This window comes from Dunckerocampus dactyliophorus, chromosome 4 (assembly GCF_027744805.1).
Source record: "Dunckerocampus dactyliophorus isolate RoL2022-P2 chromosome 4, RoL_Ddac_1.1, whole genome shotgun sequence".
Taxonomy (NCBI): domain Eukaryota; kingdom Metazoa; phylum Chordata; class Actinopteri; order Syngnathiformes; family Syngnathidae; genus Dunckerocampus; species Dunckerocampus dactyliophorus.
Window position 1 is genome coordinate 29045529 of NC_072822.1, and position 21164 is coordinate 29066692.

The 21164-nt window shown below is 38.8% G+C and overlaps 1 protein-coding gene across 3 annotated transcripts in view; it reads right to left on the reverse strand.

Annotated features, from left to right (window-relative positions):
- The window catches only part of LOC129179554 (nuclear receptor subfamily 5 group A member 2-like), a 30839-nt gene extending 12857 nt beyond the window's left edge, over nucleotides 1-17982 (reverse strand). For all 3 annotated transcript variants that reach the window (XM_054772937.1, XM_054772936.1, XM_054772935.1), the window contains exons 1-5: nucleotides 17788-17982; nucleotides 16812-16930; nucleotides 16507-16648; nucleotides 14915-15564; nucleotides 3725-3844 (exon numbers count right to left, since the gene is read on the reverse strand). In XM_054772937.1, the coding sequence (XP_054628912.1) occupies nucleotides 3725-3844; nucleotides 14915-15564; nucleotides 16507-16648; nucleotides 16812-16930; nucleotides 17788-17809 (1053 nt within the window). In that variant the 5' untranslated portion in view covers nucleotides 17810-17982. The remainder of the gene's footprint in view (nucleotides 1-3724; nucleotides 3845-14914; nucleotides 15565-16506; nucleotides 16649-16811; nucleotides 16931-17787) is intronic.
- Between the last annotated feature and the right edge of the window lie 3182 nt (nucleotides 17983-21164).

Sequence of the window (21164 nt, forward strand, 5' to 3'; positions counted from 1 at the left end):
CATCTTCTATGCCATCACTTTAACCCTGCAAGATGCGCTAGCAAGAATACAGGTACATGTATATCCACCTCCCCCACGCTGGTGCACGGGGCTGACCGAACCAAGCGGTTGTGACCAACAGCAGCTCAGAGAAGACAAGGCTTTGATACAATGCAGAGTGGGGGTTTGTTTATGCTTACCTAAGGAGTGCAAGCCTGTATGACGAAGAGGGAGCTTCATGTTACAAAAAGGTGATACTTTTTATTGGACATTTGGGTGTTTCTCACCCTTTACTTTCAAGTATTGCAGTTTGTTGCATTTGTGCCTGTTTGCATGTTGACATGTAACATGTGGAGGAACTGCAGAAACAGCTGATTTAAGGAAGAAACCGTTTGAATCCTAGTAAGTAGTCAAGACAGAGCACGTGTCAAACTCAAGGCTCTCCACGTCCTTTTTTCATCAGAGTTGTTTGGAAAGTAGGGCCATAGCAGACCTTATCAAGCCACGTGCTTATGATGACCTGCGGATTAAAGTCATTCTGTCAGTTTCAAGACAAAAATGATCATTTAAACTACAACAAAGCATGCTGGGAAACGCATGATGCGCCCATTCCACAGCTGCAACCTCTTCCGGGTTACACATCGTGATGTTTTTGTGTTGATATAAAATATTGTAGCTTTTGCCCTGACGTTGAGAGAATGACGAGAAGGTGGTCAATCAATCACTTTTCAAGTCAACACCAAAACCATAGTAATACGTCCACAGCGGTCTTCCACTTCCTTTTCCTGGCTCATCCAATCAGCAGTCAGGACACGTATACGGCCTTGGAAAGTAGACGTTTCCAGCAAGAATGAACGGACACAAACACGGACATTTTCAAAAATGCACATTGCCCCCACTGTGATGTAAAAAAAAAAAAAGTGTGAAGCTGAAAAAGAAGTATGTCCACATAAAAACACATTCACCAGCGCATGCACATTTTGTCCCAGCATGAAAAAGCAACCACATTGTATGTTGGTATGTTCCAGCACAGCGGAACCAGGATAAAAGCTATGTAAGCTGCTTACTTATTTATTTGGCAGTGCTAAGGTGACATTTTCTCAAACTCCGACCATACTAAATACTATTTTTTAGGGATGTCCGATATTGGCTTTGTTGCTGAAAACCGATATGCCGATATGGTCCAACCCTCAATTTCCGATTCCGATACCGATAGGTGTAACATCACATATCACACACTTTTTCTTGAGCAAAATTGTTGTAAAGTAACAATGCTCTTAAATGAGTACAGTTGTTTTGTTGGCTACTCCACACTCATCTCTGAGTAGATGATTCACTGGTGGTCCCCCTTTTTAAGAAGGGGGGCCGAACGGTGTGTTCCAACTATCGTGGAACCACACTCCTCAGCCTCCCTGGTAAGATCTACTAAGGGGTTCTGGAGAGGAGGATCCGCCAGATAGTTGAATCTCGGATTCAGGAGGAGCAGTGTGGTTTTCATCCTGGTCGTGGAACTGTGGACCAGCTCTACACACTCAGCAGGGTCCTTGAGGGTGCATGGGAGTTTGCCCAACCAGTCTACATGTGTTTTGTGGACTTGGAGAAGGCATTCAACCGTGTTCCTCAAAGAATTCTGTAGGAAGTACTCCGGGAGTATGGGGTAATTCAGACTGTCAGATGAGGTGGCTTGGGCATCTGGTCAGGATGCCTCCCGGAAGCCTCCCTGGGGAGGTGTTCAGGGCAAGTCCGACCGGTAGAAGGCCTCGGGGAAGACCCAGGACACGTTGGAGAGACTATGTCTCTCAACTGGCCTGGGAACGCCTCGGGATCCTCCGGGAGGAGCTGGAAGAAGTGGCCAGGGAGAGGAAAGTCTGGGCCTCCCTGTTTAGGCTGCTGCCCCCACGACCCGATCTTGGATAAGCGGTAGAAAGATGGATGGATGGATGGATGGATGGATGGAGCTAAAAGCTCTGTATCGGCCTTTATTGTAGAGATAAAAAAGGATCCCGATATCACGTTTTTATGCTAGTATCAGCCCGATAATGATTGGTCAGACGATCATCTGTGTGTGATGATGCATATACAGTATACAGTATGCAGTATGTATATACAGTAAGTGTGCTACATTAATTGGCGGTGGTTGTCTTGTTCGGCCTGCAACCTATAGTCGGCTTTGAGTTTTGGCCCCCTGTGCGATTAAGATGGCCTATTATTCGTCCAAAAACATGCATATTTAAGCAAATTGTTTTTTTGCCTAAATTAAGCATTTTCAAGCATAAAAATGGCTAAATGAAGTAAAATACAAAGACAATTACACTCCTCGCTGCATCAAACATGTTCAAACATCACACCCTCCCTCTATCGCCTTTTTTCTAAAATTAGTTAATTAGTAACTGATCGCTGTTTCGTGGTTGGCTATGGACTATTACTAATCAAAAAATATTGACAGACATTATATGTAGTATTCTGGTCGCTAGGCATCAGTAATGTTACACTGATGAGACATGACTTTACAAAAATTACTGTCACACTGCATGGAGTCAGCCATGGCATGTCCGACATGATAGAGTGAAAAAAAGTTCTCCCATTCCGTGTGGATGTGGTACGTTTTTGGCTTCTTACTTTGTCCTTCTTCCCCACTCCGTTTGAAACCCTTTTTTAAGATTAGAATGAATAAATTGGAGGCTAATGAGTTATGTTTACAGCGGAAGCCGTCTCTTGTGTCGCTGCAGTGATCCCGTAGCCTGCGCAACACAGTTGCGCGGTGTAAACAAAGAATAATAGGAGTGTAAAGGTGACTATTGGGGTGTTATTTCGTGTCTGTAGGGATCTAATAATGGTGAAAATTTGATTTTGACGGTCATAAACAGTATTTTCATGTTCTAACTATGAAAATATTCAATTTATTAATATTGAATCCTACTTTGTGGAATTTCACTTATGACTGTCAGTTCTGGAACCAATTAACCGTGATAAACGAGGCTTAAGAAGACGTTGTCATATGTAGTATTCTACGCTGTAGGTGTCAGTAATGTTACTGTAATGTTGAGAGACACACAAGCACCAGACTTGATTGCCGAAAAACAGGCTTTTATTGCAGGTTTGCACAAAAGCGCACGTCTTATTTATGTCTTATATGTCTTATTTTTTGTTATTATGTCTACTATAATAGGAGTGTAAATGTGACTACAGAGGTGTTATTTCATGTCGAGAGGGCTCTAATAATGTTAAAAATTGTACTTAGAAGGTTCTAAACAGGTTTTCTATGCTCGAACTGTGAAAATATTTGGTTTATAAATAAAGAATCCTACAAATCCTACGGAAATTCACTCATCAGGATCGGATCTGGAACCAATTAATTTAAGAGGGATTCCTGTATTGCATTTAAGTGAGTTATTTTCCGAGGAAGGGTTTGAGTGTGCAAAACCTGACACAGCATTCGATGTTGACGTTGGATGATGGCCCAAATTAATTAGTACAGGCCTGCAACAAGGAGTTTTGACTGTAATTCTTGAGTTTTCCAGCTACTGTATATGTGTGGTGGGTCAACCTGACCTCCAGATGTGCTCATCCTCAAAGAATGCTCTATTCATTGGTGTCTGCTGGGAGGCACTACATATATTTCACATATATTTTTGTGAAAAGGTAAAGATGCGTTTTGTTTGAATGCAAAATATCAAACATGTAGTCTGTGCAGGATAGGAAAAAGAACAATCTTTGATAGTGTGCTGTGTGGGGGAGCTGTTACCTCTTGGCCAGTTACCAGCAGGATACTGTCTCCCTTTCCATGTTGCACTTGTCTGAAAATGTGATCCAGGACCAGAAGTTCTGACCAGCAGTTGTGCAGCAGTTTCATTTGATCTCCCACCTCCAGGAAACACCACAAAGACAAGAAAGAGCAGCCAAGTATTAGTCCACACTCTGTCTGAGTTTTCTGTTGTTCTGTATAGTACAGTACTGTGCAAACGTATTAGGCCACCACTAGCTTTTTGGCTTTCACCTTTCAAAACCGCAGAACCCCGGTGCTGCTTGGTTGCTTCTATTCTGCTATTATTGCTCACAGACGAAACAAGAATGTCAGCTAAATGTAACCACAATAACTTAAATGGGCAGCGATCAAGTCTGAAGCCAGCATATGTTCATTATTTTCGAGTCACCTTTACACTTCTATTACCCAATATAGTAGACATAATAAGAGAAAATAAGACATAAATAAGACTTGTTCCCGTGTGTGTTGCTGTAAATGTGATCCTTGCTAGGGGAGCTGAGTGGGGTGGCGGACAGGACGGGATGTCATTTTAGTTTGCCGTGGGTTACCGCCCCAACGGTTGCCCGTGTTATACATTATTGTGTCTGTTTTGAGATCATTCAAACCTGCAATAAAAGCCTGTTGTTCCAGCGATCATGTCTGGTGCTTGTGTGTCTCACATTACTGACACCTAGTGACCAGTGTAGAATACTACAGATCATCACAATGTCTTTGAATGCGTCTTCTGAATGCCTTATAGTTGTATTTTACTTCATTTAGCCATGTTTATACCTGAAAATGCTTCATTTAGGCAAAATATCATTAAAATTGACTTAAATAAGCGCATCCATGAACCAATAATAGGCCGTATCCAACCACAAAACAGCATGATTTATTAATTTGTATATTTTTGAAAAACTGTGATAGAGTGAAGCTGTAAAATTCAAAGCGCTAAGTGGCAAGGGATTACTGTACTGTACAGGAAAACAATAACGGTGTAAAAAACACTGTTACTCCTGACATTGCCGGTAACCACTAAAATCTCCCTTTACTTGATACCAACATCATCCATGCAGCTCTTAGATGCAGAGAAAGTTACATTTTGGATGTCTTTCTCGAGGGAAATGGCCCAGGGTTTGAGTTATTAATTCATTTTGACATAGTAAAGCAATAGTAGTAGAAATAGGACACATAAAAGGGTGAGTACAGTAACAGCACTATAAGAGAGACAGTTTTAGGATGAGGGGATACCACGCTAAATACTTGTTACTTTATCCTCTGGGAATCTTCATTTTTCTCTATCTGCAACATAACATAACTTCACGTGATATACTCTGCAGTTTTTAATTCCCTCTCGATGACGCCACACATCCAGTAAAGCCATACAAGCGTCCACTGCCACGCCAGCTGGCTAAGTCACAGCGAGGTATTTGACCACAAAGATCAACTGGAAGATGAGCGGACCATAAAAACAAGATGAGAAGACAAACGGTACTACTGCTCTACTGCTGTATTGACACGTCTTGGAATTAATCAGTGGCTCGTTGGGGGATGGGTGCATTATTGTCTGTGAAGTGAAGGACACGGCAGTCAGTAATTCCGCAGCCGCATCGCTCAATAGGCTGAGACACACATTCATCTGACATGGAGCTGACAGAATGATTGTCCATCTGGATCAAACAATATATCAGTGAGCGAGGAGACGCACCCATCTGGAACGGTGCTGTGGTGGGGGTCTGGGCTTGACGTGATAAAGGAAGGGGTTAAGGAAGTAAGAGGTCTCAGCGACCTCCTGTGCTTCCTCTCCAAGAGGAGTTGGACTCCCAGCTGCAAGCGCTGAAAACCTTCTCCAACATGAATACGGAGCAAATGCGCTGGTTGAAGGATGAATGCTCAGTGTGTTTGCACACCGAAGTTTCACCTTTCGCTGCTGGGGTGATGTTTTTTTTTTCAAGAAGCAGCAGCCATGATGTAAATATTTCTGACAGAAAGCTCCCCGTTCTTGCCATAGATGCCACTTGATGTCTGAAAACAATAGAACGGATCGTCTGACGTCCATTGGTATTGTCCAAATACTGGTTCTGGTGCAGGGTTTCTGCACGTTCACCACTCACAAGGGTACAACGGTAAATGTACTCTTATTTATTTGGTGCCCCCGAATGGTGGAAGATCATTTTACATTTCACATTATTGTAATATTCAGCTTCATCTAGAGGTAGACTGGTTGTTCCCCAACTCGATGGTTGCTGGTTCGCACCTCGATCCCGCTCTAATCGTTCTACTTATTCACACATGTCAACATTCAGCCTGCATTTTTACTTTCCAACATTTCAAATGTCACCATTTTTACTCTGCTAAAAACAAGTTAAATGGTGGAAATTCAATTGGTTGAACTTTTGGTGTAAATTTCTTTTGCATTTGCACATTACAACCGGATGGTTGCTTGTTCGATCCCAAGTCGGTGAGGAAATTTCAACACATTTCTAGGATATTTCAGCATTCAGCATTTCGACTGAAATTGCTTCATCTAGTTTTAGATATTTCAAAAATATTTGAATATCTACATATATACGTACATGTTGGAAAAATGTTACATGGAATACAAAGCTTTGTGTTATTATGAGTTATTCATATCAGCATTTGCTTTCATAGCCCAGTGTTGACATGATGTCAGCTCTCTGCCAGCAACTCTGACTCTCATCGACAATTTAGCTTGCTAAGGTGTGACAACAGTCTTTTTTTTTTTTTGCAAATGTTGAGAAGGCGTTCACGGAGGTGACAGCATTTACAAGGTTAGATGTTTTTGGAGGTGCGCGTCACACAGCGTAAGAGGGTTAGCGGGGGGAGGAGAGAGCCGGTGTGGCGTACACTAGAGCATAATCCAGGCTTCACAGACGGAACTCGAATGTTGTGTTATATTTAGTTGTGCCGTGAGTGAGGGAGGACATGAGCTTGATGACCTCATGTTGGTCAAAATAGACATTTTTATGTGTGTCTCAATTACTCGCTGTTTTGTGTGGTGTACTTGGTCTGCGGTATGTCCACCTTGATTTTCTTTTACACAGACATGGCTCTGGCTTCTTATGGGCCCAGTTTCATTTGATTTCTCAGACCTCACGCTCTCCATCTGACTGTATCCACGCAGAACCGTGATGCTGTCGACTATGTACGCTTCATCTACAACATCTGCCGTGTTCAACAGGTGAATGGAAGGTCAAAGCCAAGACATGACAAAGGCCACCATTGAGGAACTGCGGCAATCAATAGTGCACAATTTAACAACAATGTAGCCGAGTGGCGAGCCGAGGCGCGGTGGAAGGCTGACATTCCCCTGTTATCGAGTGCATGGAATGTAATTATCCAGCAGCGGGAAACAGCTCTGTCTGCACAGCTTTGTCTTCACTGTGCATGCTAGCTGCTGAATGGCCGCACAGTATATCAGCTGGATTTTCACAAGAAATACTTTCTTTCATGCACACCTGCCTGCATGTACAATAATGTGGACGACTGAAAAGGAACACAGATTAAGAAAAAATGTAATTATTACTTGCATTTCCAAATGGTATTATTGTGTTTTAATGGGAAGGAGGTTAATTTCTCCTCTGTTTCTATGAAATGGTAAATGGCTAGCACTTTTCAACCTTTAACGTACTCCGACACTGTTGGGATGCTTCAGCTTTGTCACGGGAGGACGGAGGATCGAACCACCCACCAACCACCTGAGCCATGCCACCCTGTTACAAGTCATCACTACAGTGGTCCTAAATCAGGGGTGTCCGGTCTTTTTCCAGTGAGGGCCACATACTCAAAACATTATTAGTATGAACTCTGGTCTTTGCTTTTTTACAATTTTTGGCTGTTTTTTGGGGGAGGTTTCCAATATTTCACCTTTCTTCTTCTTCAATTTTCTTCTCTTAATTTTGACTTCTTCTAACTATATTTTGACTTTATTCTTGTCACATTATAACTTATTGCTCAACCAAATTTCCCAAAAATGACAACTTTATTCATGGTTTGTTTGTCATTATATTATGACTTAAAAAAAAATATTTTTTTCTTGAATATTTCTACTTTATGTTACTTAAATGAAATTATTTTTCCTCAGGATATTAAAAATGCATTCTCGTAAAATGACAACTTTTTCTCGTTAGATGACAACTTTTTTCTCTTAATATTTTGCCTTTATTCTTGTAAAATGACTTTGACCACCCCTGACCTAAATCATAGGGGTAGACGGTGGATCCAAATATCTATAGGATTGACACCAAGGGTAGCATCAGTATCGGATCGATACTACTCTGTGGTTCGGTTGATGTGACTACATTGTTAATATTATTAGATATATTATATATATATTATTAATTGTTATATAGTTTACAAAGTAGTTTACAAAGTTCAAAGAAGCATTGGGTCAAAAATGAAAGCAAATTTAATTTTGGATTTCCTCAACCAATTGCATGTGATAAAATGTAGTAAAAAGTAATCGCTTGGCACTTCGTGTTTGAATTTTGTTGCTTCCCTCCGTCAGGGTTTGTCAAAAATATATTAAATTATTGTTTCGTGCTTGAATACGGACTATTATTAGCAACAACAAAAAAAATTATATATTTTTTGTCTAAATGGAGCTTTGCAAGCATAAACATGGCTAAATGAAGTCATTTATTCATTCATTTGAATGAATAGCTAAATGAAGTAAAATACAAACATAAGACGTCCAGAAGATGTTGTGATGATATGTAGTATTCTACACTGGTCACTAGGTGTCAGTAATGTTACTGTAATGTTGAGTGAGACACACAAGCACCAGACTTGATCGCCGGACCAACTGGCTTTTATTGCAGGTTTGAATGATCTCACAACAAGCGCAATAAACCCTAACACGGGCTACTGCTGAAGCCGTAACCCACGGCAAGCTGAAACTCAACTCTGAACCACGGACTTCACTTCCTGTTCGAGCACGAGTTGTATTTATGTCGCACATGTCTTATTTTCTCATATTCTGTCTGTTATATAGGGTAATAGGTAAAGGTATAGGGGACTATAGGGGTGTTATTTCATGTCTAGAGGGCTCTGATCATGATACAAACTGTATTTAGAAGGTCGTAAACAGGTGTTCTATGCTCTCACTACCAAAATATTCTTTTTATAAAAAAAATTCACTTATCACGGTCGGGTCTGGAACCAATTAACCGCAATAAACAATAGATTACTGTATTGGTAAATTATTCACAGATTGTGGATAAAAATATTATTTTTGTTGGCCTGAAATCTTTGTCCTGAGTTTTACTTATGATCAACAAATTTAAGGCAAAATCACAAAATTGTTCAACGCTCTTGAAAAAATTTCCTGTCAAAAGCATGTTGAATTGTTGCATGTTGTAGTATTCTTATTAGAAATACCAGACCTGCTCTGACTTGGTATGGGACGGATACCAAAATTTGCAGTATACCCTACCCTTACTAAATAGTCAAAACAGCGCAATACTGGAGTGAATATTATGAATTATTATTATTAAAGGACATCTAACTAAAAAGTAATCGATGTAATCCGTAGAAAACAATAATACTGTACAGTGTATCCCTGCATACTGTACTCACAATTCAGCATTTGCGACCCTGCAAATTGGCTGATTTTTGGTCACAAATTTTTTTTTTCAAAGATTTTCAGTTTTTTTTCTACAGAAAACAAATCTCATTGACCATAAGTAGGTAATGATAATTATAATACATGCTAATACAGGTAAAACCACTACAATATTTAAGTTTATGTCTGTATAATCCACCGATAATATTTTGCCGTCAAGCATTGAGATTCCGCACTTTATTCGACAATCTTTGAACGTAGCACAGTAAATGCAGTGGAAAGTTGTTTTTTTTAAATCTAATGAATTAGCGGCTAAGTAATGAATTTGTGATTAATTAATCACAATTAATCACATTTTCATGGAACGGCAATACCAGACACAATCAGCAATGATTTTTTTTTTACTCAAAAAGATTGTGGTCAACGACTGAATCAGCTTTATGCGCACATAAAATTCAGTCAAAATGGTTACATTTTCCATGAGGGGAAAGCAAAGTAGGATAGGATTTCAAGCGTCCACAATGCTTCAACTAAGCATGGCTATATGCAACCTTTAAACCTTAAAAACCCTTTACACACTCAAGCACTTTCAATGCCTTCAAAACATTTCTCCGGCCAGATGTTTCATTTTCCAGACACGGCTTACGTATCTTGCCTTGCTCGCTAATGTTGGCTCCGTACTCGCTGCGACGCGTTAAGGTTGAAACATAACATATGTATAGCATTAAGGTGATTAGTCGGCAAGCTGCTTTGGTAATAAGCAAGATGCACAATTTGCATATAGTCGGTTAATTGGTTCCAGACTTGTGGATTTCCACAAAATAGGACTCAATGTTAATAATATTTTCGTAGTTAGAGCATAGAAAACCTGTTTATGACTTTCTAAATACACTTTCTACCATTATTATACCCTTCTAGACATGAAATAACACCCCTTTAGTCACCTTTACACTCTTATTTTGCTTTGTTTGCACCACATTGCTCAACTGTAATGCGCAGGCTACGGGATCACTGCAAGAGATGGCCGCCCCTTTAAACATTGTATGCTACCAAGCTAATTAGTTAGCCTCCAATTTGTTCCTTCTATACTTAAGAAAGGGTTTCAAATTGAGTGCGGAAGAAGGACAAAGTAAGTAGTCAAAAACCTACCACAAGGAGTGGGAGGAGAACTTTTTTTCACTATGTCATGTCGGACATTCCAGGGCTGACTCCATGCAGTGTGACGGTAATTTGGTGTAATCTCATGTCTCATCAGCGTACATCACTGATGCCTAGTGACCAGAATACTACATATAACTGGTAACAAAACAGCGGCAATTAATTAATTCATTCATTAATTTTTGAAAAAACGTGATAGAATGAGGGACAGTTCAAACTGTAATGTAGCGAGGCAGGGCTGTACCGTGCTCTTCTTCACGCTTCCACCGGCCATTTTTTAAATAATGAATAAACTTTGTGGTTAGACCAAATTTTTTTACTCTATTTTATTTTATGACAGAATGAGTTGTGTACAAACCTATATATAAATGTAATGAAAATCCTTTATTTTATTGAATTTTATTGAATTTTATTTTACTACTGAATCGCTTCTGTACAAACATTTGTAAATATATATATACTGCATACACACACACATATATATATATATATATATATATATATATGTGTGTGTGTGTGTGTGTAATGCAACTCCTTTATTTAATTTTATTGCGTAAGAACTTATGTATAAAACTTATATATAATTGTAATGTACTGTAAGTCCTTGATTTGTACTAATGCTTATATATAAACTTATATATAAATGTAATGTAAAAAAATATATGTAAAATGAAAAATGTAAAAATATTATAAACACATAAGATCATTGCTAAAAACCCAAATTATTGTAAGAAACAAAATTATTATTTTAAAAATGAAATGAAAAAAATAGGTGTTCAAAATAACCTGGTCCATGTTAAATACAGGAAGTGAACGATCAGTATTTGCTAAAACACGGAGATGAGGATTAGACCAACTCTGCTTCTGGCTACTCCTTTTCGGACATGTTGAATTGTGCAAGTGATGAACTTCAATGTAATTAGAAGCTGGTTATAAAATACGATCAATTTGTTGAGCCTGTTTGAAAAAAACTAAAGCATTACCATAACAACTGATTTATTTTGATTAACATGATAAAGCTTCTATACAAAGTGCATCACCTATTGGCCTGATGTGCATATTAACATCAGTCAGTTGATTTCCAACAATGAGGTCATCAAAAATGTTTTCGCACCGTAATTGGTCAACACTGTTTGGAAGCAACGGTTGTCAGAAGTGTGTTTTGTCCCTCGTGCAGTTGGGGCTGCAGCATTGACTTCTTCATCGACTTTCATTTGCCTGCACTGTGAAATCATTACAATCCAGCAAAAACACATGAAATAAAAGTTATAAATGAATGAGTATTTCATGGAGTGGATTTGGCAACAGCGTTAAGGTCTCTTTCGGTCCCAGTCGATCCCAACTGGACTGTTCAGGTTGTCTTAGAAGACTTTTTGCCTTTCATCCGAGCAGGCTTCATCAGTTCATGCTCAAAGATGATGATGAAGCTGATGAAGCCTGCTCGGATGAAAGCCGAAACATCGTCTAAGACAATCTGAACAGTCCAGTTGGGATCGATTGAATGTCCTGAGAATACAAAGAACTGGATGAATGAGAATATTCACAGGCTTTCAATGCTCCTCTTTCTGCAGAGAAGTCTCCTGAGAAAATAGGAACTAAATGGTTTTTTTTGTTTTGGTCTCCATGTTTATGAAGGCACGATAGACTAAATGTGAAACAAGACATGGCAAACAGGCCTTTATGCACTCTGATTTATACACGCATCTCTACAATTTTCTCATTTATGAGCTTTAACTGGTTGCAGACCTGAACGTGATCAAGGATTCCTTATTTATTAATGGTATATGTTCATAGTGAGAGCAAAGAAAACCTGTTTACCACCTTTTAAATATGTTTGTTTACTTGAAATAACACCCCTATATTCACCTTTACACTCCTATTACCCAATATAGTTGACATAATAACAGAAAATAAGACAAATAAGACATAAATAATACTCATGCTCGTGTGGTGTTGCTGTAAATGTGTTCCGTTGCTAGGGGACCTGAGTGGATGCAGACAGGAAGTGACGTCAGGGGTTCAGAGTTGAGTTTTAGCTTGCCATGTTAGGGATTATTGTGCTTTTTGTGAGATCAATCAAACCTGCAATAAAAGCCTGTCGTTCTGGCGATCAAGTCTGGTGCTTTTGTGTCTCACCCAGCATTACAGTAACATTACCTAGTGACACCTAGTGACCAGTCCAGGATACTACACATTATCGCATCATCATTGAATGCGTCTTCTGAATGCCATATATTTGTAGACCAAAGACCAAAGTTATTTGGATCTCCTGTTGCTGTGGGCTGAGTTGTCACAGAGTAAGTCCACTTGCCAGACAGAGGCGAGAAGGTACTGGAGAACTGCCTGTATTTTTTTTATTTTCCTTTATACAGTGGTACCTTGGCATACAAGTGTCCCAACGAGTGTTTTTTAGATGCGAGCCGTCTCTCGGCTGATTTTTTGCTTTGAACTGCGAGCTAAAGTTTGGGTTACAAGCTTCTAGTTACCAGAAGACATAGCTGAGGACAGCTATTTGGGAGATTGTGTCAATGTGGCCATGACGGAAGATGAGAATGGATCAAAATAGCAATAGCAGCGCTAGCATAAGCAGCGCGCTAGCTAGTCACTGGGAAGGAATTTCAACACATCAGCAAAACATACGTACAGCATAGCAATCAAATTTATCTTAGTTATTATGTATTGTGTAAAACTATGACAGGAACAATATCAAATTAAATGCACGAAATGAATACAGAGCCACCATCCACCAGTACAAGCCTGGAGTTAGTTTTTCAGAGAGGTGCCGCGCACATTAAGATCATCAAAATCTTACCTTTATGCATTCCCACATAGTATCAGCATTTGGGACCAAATATGAGGTGAAAGAAAAACGGGAAAAATACAGTATAGCAGTCTATCTGTGCAGCATGGGAGAAAGTTAGATGGTGCGTTCAATGACCGTCGAACAAAGTGGGACAAGTCTCTCCTCGCATTAACATGCAAAAACTGTGGATTTTCTAACTGTATATTATTTTCTGAATAAAATAATGGCCCAAAGTTCCAAAATTGATATCTCATTCCATAACATTTTATGTAGTTATTTACAAATTATTTTATTTTTTTCTGTGTTTTTTTTTTTGTTGTTTTTTTTGTCATTGCACCTGAATGCTTGCTTTGGGGATATGATGTGCTCTTTTACACATTTTACACATTTGAAAATACTTATTTTACCACCGTTGAATCACATCGAATCGATTCGTATCATTTGTACAGCGTATCAAATTGTATTGTATCAAAGTTTTAAAAATATATCGCTTTTTTAATCATATCTTAACCCACGTATCTAGATCCGTATCGAATCGTCTAGATCCCTACTTATTATAGATAAAAACTTCTTTCTCTGTGTGATTAATTGTGATTAATTATAAGTTAACTATGGACAAAATGTGATTAATCATGATTAATCGATTGACAGCCCTAATATAAAAGAAAAAATATATATTTATATTCTAGTATTATTTATTTTACATAGTCATGTTAAAAAAATGTAACAGGCTATATTTTTATAGTCGTATAATGGGTGAATTTTTGTGTCCACACTTTGACAGCCTACATAATAGGAATTAACTATTAGGAATAGCAAAGCACATCAACAGCTCATTCATAAGAGAAGCAGAGCTTTATTTTGACGTATTGTATTTTGCGTACAGTAAATCGCATGAAGGAATGCTTTCATTTTTTTAAATTTATTATGTAAAGCGACAAAAATGTCACTGTGGCATGTCTTTGGTGTGGCCTCAGTCCACAGATGGAATGATACGCTAAATCATGAGACATGCAAATTCACAAAGGTTTATGCCTATTCCTTTTTTAAATATGCATTTTTGTGCCTGAATTTTATTTCTCCCCAAGTGAAGTTGCGGTTCCCCTTTTTGGAGGATGCAATCAATGTTCTGATATATTACTGTGACTCGCTGTGATACATTTTAGTGGAGCCATGGCTCGCACTGATTAACATTTGATATTAAAGCTGACACATTTTAATACTAATAGTTACTATTATATTGTTTGTTAGTGATTGTGTCTGGAAAAAATCAAAGGACGTGGGGGGGGGGCGCAATTTGGGTAGTTTTAGTACTTTTTGTTTGAAATGAATTCAGGTTAAGAAGTTATTTAAAAAGGTTGTAGGTGTGTAATAGATGACAAAGGTAGTAAGATTATTATCAGATTATTTGTATCAACATTTCAACTTTTTTTTATTGGTGTTTTATTGTATTTTAAAAATATGCAAAGGGACAGAAGGCCCCCGGATAACACTTTGGACACCCCTGGTATATGTTTTTTTTTAAATATGGTTCCAATTGTCGCACGAAGTCTTTTGAAATGAGATTTGGGTTTTCGTGATGCAAAAGACTATTATTTTTGCACGTCCTTTGGCAACAGCGCATGCATGCATGCAAGACACTCACCCTGAGCTCCTTGAAGAAGCTGCAGCTGCGAGCCCACTCCACGATAGAGAAGAGGGTCTGGTCCGCCATCCGACACATGAGGCTGAAGGCGCCGGGCTTATCCAGGCGGCCTCGGCCGCTCTGCTCCTGCTGCAGATGAGCCACGATTTTGTTCTGGACCACCAGCTCGTCTGGGTCGCAACGCAGCATCTCCGCCACCAACGGGGGTAGACTGGGGGGCTGCGGCGAGGCCGAGGGGTACATGTCCGGGTAGGCGTAGCCCGGTAGAGACTCGGGAGAGCTGGTGTAGTCGGGACACTCCGCCTTGATGGCCCTGCTGGGGAAGGCGGGGTACTGGTACTCACTGCCAAGAGACACGTGGGGCTGCAAGGACAAGGATGGGGGGCCATAGAGGTTGGCCTCGTAGTCCGTGGGGGTGATGGAGCCGGGGGTAGAGGGTAGGATGTTTTTGGGGAGGGTGGGCATGCTGTGCAGGGTGCCGGTGAAGCCGTAGTCGGCGTGCAGAGGAGAGGCGGACGGAGGAGCCGCCGTCTCCAGCTTGAAGCCGTTGGATCGAATCAAAGCCTTCTTCTGCTGCTTCAAGGCCCGGTCCCTCTTGTACATGGGCCCGAATTTGTTCCTCCCCCCACGCATGCGATCGGCGCGCACAGCTGTCAAAACAAACCAAAAAAACACTCATCTCAATTCAACAAATCCCCAAAAATATCATTTTTACGACTTGGAAAAATCCTCAAATCAGACATTGGCAATGATCAACACACAAGGGATCATTTTTGCTTCCTTTTTTAGGGCTGAGGAGATTCCCCACCGTCTTCACTCCTTTTTCTAGTCTAAATAGAGCTTTTGATTTAAAACATGGGAGTCTCCGCGCGTTTATCAGCAAGTCCCAGAATGTATCCTTTTCTAGCTCAGGAAGAAAGAAACAGGTGCTTTCTTGCATGCTGTCCGGGCAGGATCCCATATCATATGAGAATAGGAAGTGCTGATGGAGCTGCAGCCAACAAATCAAGCCTTTTTTATTCAGTACCTTCATTTGGTCTGAGTCGCGAAAAAACACGAGGAGACGCTACATGAGCATAAAGTCTCATTTTCATAAGAATCAACCGCCAAAAAAAAAAATATACTGTATACACTTTTAATGCTTCTTAAATGGCCTAAAATACTACTAGATCATGCTAAAGGGTTTTGTTAATGAAAAAAATAATTGACTTATTATTATGTGATTATATTTATATAATAAAAAATCACGTCAGCCAATTTTTAAGGCTAATTAATTGGATATTTTCTTAGCTTGTTTTCTATTAATTGATTGCATCAATAGAGCAATATCAGTTGGCAGCCTGTTCAAGCATTACAATAATAAAATGGCTGTAAAATGAGCTTTAATGGCCAAAAAATAAGCTTTTGGAAATGGCACTGCCATTTAGAAGCCATAGCCTGAGGTAGTCACGTGACTGTCACATGACAACCACTCCTAAATGTTTCCAATACACGTCAATAAAAAAAAACAATTCAATGACGTGAAAGTGTTGATTTCTACGCCCAGTGATGAGTAAAAATAAAAAATAAAGGAAATAAATAGTAAAGTGTACCTTCGAGTCGCATCCCTACGTTGAGACATTTTTGGAAGCGGCAGAAAGGACATCGCTTCCGCTGGGTCTTGTCGATTTTGCACTCCTGGTTTTCAGCGCAGGCGTACCTCTTGTTGTTCTGCACTGTTCTTTTGAAGAAGCCCTGAAACGCAACATTTTATTAGCAAAATTATTTTCTAATTGTAATTATTTTTCTATTACAATGTTTAAACGGCAGGAAAAACATGTTTTTTATTATTATCATGCTATTTTATCAACATATTATTACATATATATGTATATATATATATTTTTATATATATTACCTTGCAGCTCTCGCAGGTGAGAAGCCCATAGTGATACCCGGACACTTTGTCTCCACACACAGGACACAACTCTTCCAGGTCATCATCATATGTGTATTCCATAACCTTCAGAGTAACACCTGCACGCGCGCGCACACACACACACACACACACACACGTACATACATACATAAACACACACGCACGCCAAGGACATCCTGAGCGTGAGTGCACAATATCAAGGACGAGTGCGACATCGCAGTTAAAGTGCGCGTGTTTAGGTCAGGAGTGACAAATGCGCGCGTTTGATTGATTGTACTGTACTGTATTAAAACAAGCAATACGGATGATTATTAATTACTCAACGGTGGTGCAGAAATGCATTTATCGCTACAAAATACGCAATGCAAATGATTTTAATGATGCCTTTTGTCAAAATATCATGCATGAAAAATGTAATCCCAAATAAACCATGCATTTTTGTGACTTTATTTTTCTATAGTGCATTTTTAAATATATTACACTTGGATGTAATTTGCACAATTAAGTATAGAATTTATTTGAGCTTATGCAAATTACATTCAAAAATAAATAAAAATGAATTAGAAATCTAATCAATTACAAATTTAAAAATGTATACAACAAAAAAATGTATAGCCTATACATAAAAAATAGCCTATAATAACAATAATAATAATAATAATAACTCATGCCTTTCAATTACATACAGCAACAGGTTGACTGAGATGGATTTATGACTTCCTAAAAAGCCCAATGTTTATTCGAAGTCGTATTATTAATAGTAGCTATTTTTATCATAATCATTTATGTTTTTTGGCATGAATATGTCTCATTTTTGACTCATTTATTAGTTTTGGAAGCAACCAGTGCAGTCATCGCCGTCCTTAATGAGCAGAATTAAGATGTGGCAATAAAATATGTGATGATTCCTGGAAAAAAAAAAAAAAAAAAAAAAAAAAAAAGCAGACAGTCCTACCGTGAGCCTTGTCTCCCAGCATCTGAAGAGCAGCCGGTCAGTGATGATTGTCTAAATATGAAATTGGAGGTGTAGAGGTTGCTGCAGCCTTGCATGTGCTGCTAAGGACCACGAAGAGCAGTAAAAAAAATCCGTCCAAAAGAAAGATTGCTTGCTGCAGCGTGTTGATGAGCACCGGAGGGCTAAAAGAGTGAAACTCCCTCAGCCTCCTCGCTCTTTACTGCCTTGTTCTTATCGCAAACTTGGGCTGCTTGGCTGCTATTGGCGCGCGGAGAGTCATGTGACCGACGCCTGGCTGCCGACTGAAAAAAATGCCTGGACAGAATTGACGTATGCATGAAAAGTCTTATGTTTTTTTGTATTTGTTTCGCGTCTATTTCTTAACAACCAATTCAAATTTTATTAGACCCCGACTGTGACTATTCATAAACTGAAAATATAAAATGGCAATGACAAATGAGTGTGTTCCATATCATAAATACAGACACACACAAACATATATACAGCAAACATTTGATGGATTAAAATATATATAAATATACATAATAAAACATATAGCCTGTACATACAACATGCATGTATTTAAATGTGTGGGGTACGGCAGATTTTTTAAAATGAAACAATCCTTATAGGTCAAGACATGCAAAGCTGTTAAATATATTTCAATAATTATTGTTTAGTATGCGATATCTTGTTCAAACAGTTGATTCGCGCTAATCCTCCTTCGTTGTGTCGTATATTTCATTGTATGTATGTAGAATATTCCCCTGGCGCCAATAAAAATCAAGCTGCGGTCTGCGAAAGGGCCCCCAGGCTACACTTTGGACACCCCTGGTGTCGCCTCCATACTGTACGTTCACATTAAACGCAAAAATGAAATTCAATGTACGTGGCGCATTCATTTATAATTGAGTGTTTAAACCACAATAACAAAAATAAATAAATAAAAAGTGTTAAGAAGATTAAATCAAAATATTTTTTAAAGTAACCAAAATACAAATAAATAATACAAATAATTAAAATAATAATAACATAAATTACATTACAATAAAGAGATTATTAAATGAACAAATAAATAAAAGCAGACAGACTCAATGTATAATGTGCAGGAAATAGGCTAAGCAATGACTTATTAAATCATAAAAATGAAGGATAAATTATAGCTTGAAAAATCCACGTTTCTTCCGTGTGAACATATATATCTCAATAATATTTGAATGAGCTTGATATAAATCATGAGGGTGACAGGGCCTTTTGAAAGGGTGCAGATATCTATTGTTGAGGGGCAGGAAGTGCTGCTGCTGAGAATCTGTTGGCTGCTGAGGGTCATTGTGTGGACAGTGGAAGCATGGACAAAGCTGAAGGTCCTCAACAACCGACCCTGTTAACATATTTCGGGGACTCTTAAATTGCATATGGAAAATAACAAAACATGTATGAGAAAGGAAGATTCAGTAGTCACAGTCATCACAATCGGTGTCATTTATTTGAGTAATGAAAATGCCTCAATAATTGTTTTACTTTACTATATCTGTTTGTGCAGACTTTTACTTTGACTTTACTATATTTAAAAAAAAAAAAGACTTTTGCTCCTATACCTTCCCAGTGTACATTGTTACGACTCGTTGCTGTTCGTTTCTTTTCGGCAGCCAATGGCTGTGACAAACACTCTGATGCCGCTCGCCAATCAATCCAAGGAAGACCAAGAAGACGCTGTGGGATTGGTTGGTTCTGTGAGGCGCCAATATAAACAGGAAGTGACGGCCCGATTTGCAGGCACTATTCACGCGACACGGACAGCATCGCTCCACGGTGTGACATTTTAATTTTGATTCGATTTTATTCGACAAAACATATTTTGTTGGTTGAGTATTGTCAACTAGTTGTTAGAGAGCCAGCTTAAACGTGTTGTGTTGTTTTCCAAAACAGGCTGCTAGAAGCGCAGTGAAGGCACTTTATGTTTATCATCCTCATCTATATTATTTTATGTTGACCTAAGGCTACTTAAATAAACAACCACTTTTTAAAAGGTCAACTTGACTGTTCTTTAATGACAGATTTACATGTATGTTTATTTTTGTTTATTAGAGGTGGTTGATACCACAAATGTTGGTATTGATCCAATACCAAGTAAATATTGGACGAGTTTCGCTGACATCTCTAAATTTTACATTTTTCAGGATCATTGAATGATTTTAGACATCAACACATTTGTAAACAATTTAATATATACCTCCAACAATGTAACATAATGTGACAATATATATATTTTTTTTAAATCATGAAATTATTCCATTCGACTGCACACGATTACAAAATAAGTCAACTCCAGCAACAAGTTCCATTGACTCCATGGATGAAATTTTGATTTCAGAGGCGGGGGTTTGTGTCAAAGAGCGCACAATTTGGACGAGCACACAGACTGAAATGTTACGTTAAATATATTGTTAAATGAAATTCAAATCAGTTTAGCTGGTGTGTCCCAGGCAGAACAAAAGTCCAACATGTTAACAACTTACAGTGGCAGATGAACACGAGCTATTGCTAACCCACTGGCGTGCAGAGCCAGGCGCTCATGGAGTGACAGCGGGGACGGCCAATCACACGCTGGCAAAAAAACGAAAACAGCTGAGCCAATTGATGAAGGCCCTTCTCTCTTCAATATGCCTCGCAGTTATTAAACACATTTAAAGTACAGAAAATAGTATGGAACAATACATACATACATCTCTTGTTTCTTGTGGTTAATTGGTTCCACACTTGGCCACTATAAGTGAATTTCCACCAAGTAGGATTCCTTATTTATACATTGAAGATTTTTGTAATGAGAGGATAAAAACTGTTTATAAGCTTCTAAATATTTTTTTAAACATTATTAGAGCCCTCTAGGCATGAAATAGCACCCCTATAGGCACCTTTACACTCTTATTGCCCAATATAGTAGACATAATAAGAGTAAATAAGACATAAATAAGACTCATGCTTGTGTGTGTTGCTGTCAGTGGGTTCCGATGCTAGGGGAGGAATTGACGTCGGGGATTCAGAGTTGAGTTTTAGCTTGGTGTGGGTTACAGCCACAACAGTAGGTGTTAGGGATGATTGTGCCTGTTGTGAGATCATTCGAAGCTGCAATTAAAAGCCTGTTGATCCAGAGATCGAGTCCGGTGTTTGTGTGTCTCGCCAAACATTACAGTAACATTACTGACACCTAGTGACCAGTGGAGAATACTACATATCATCATAATGTCTTTGAATGAGTCTTTGGAATGCCTAATATTTTGATTTTACTTCATATAGCTTGAAAATGCTTAATTAGGCAAAAAATATGTAAAATTTGCTTTAATATGCACATTTTTGGCTAATAATAGGCCATATTC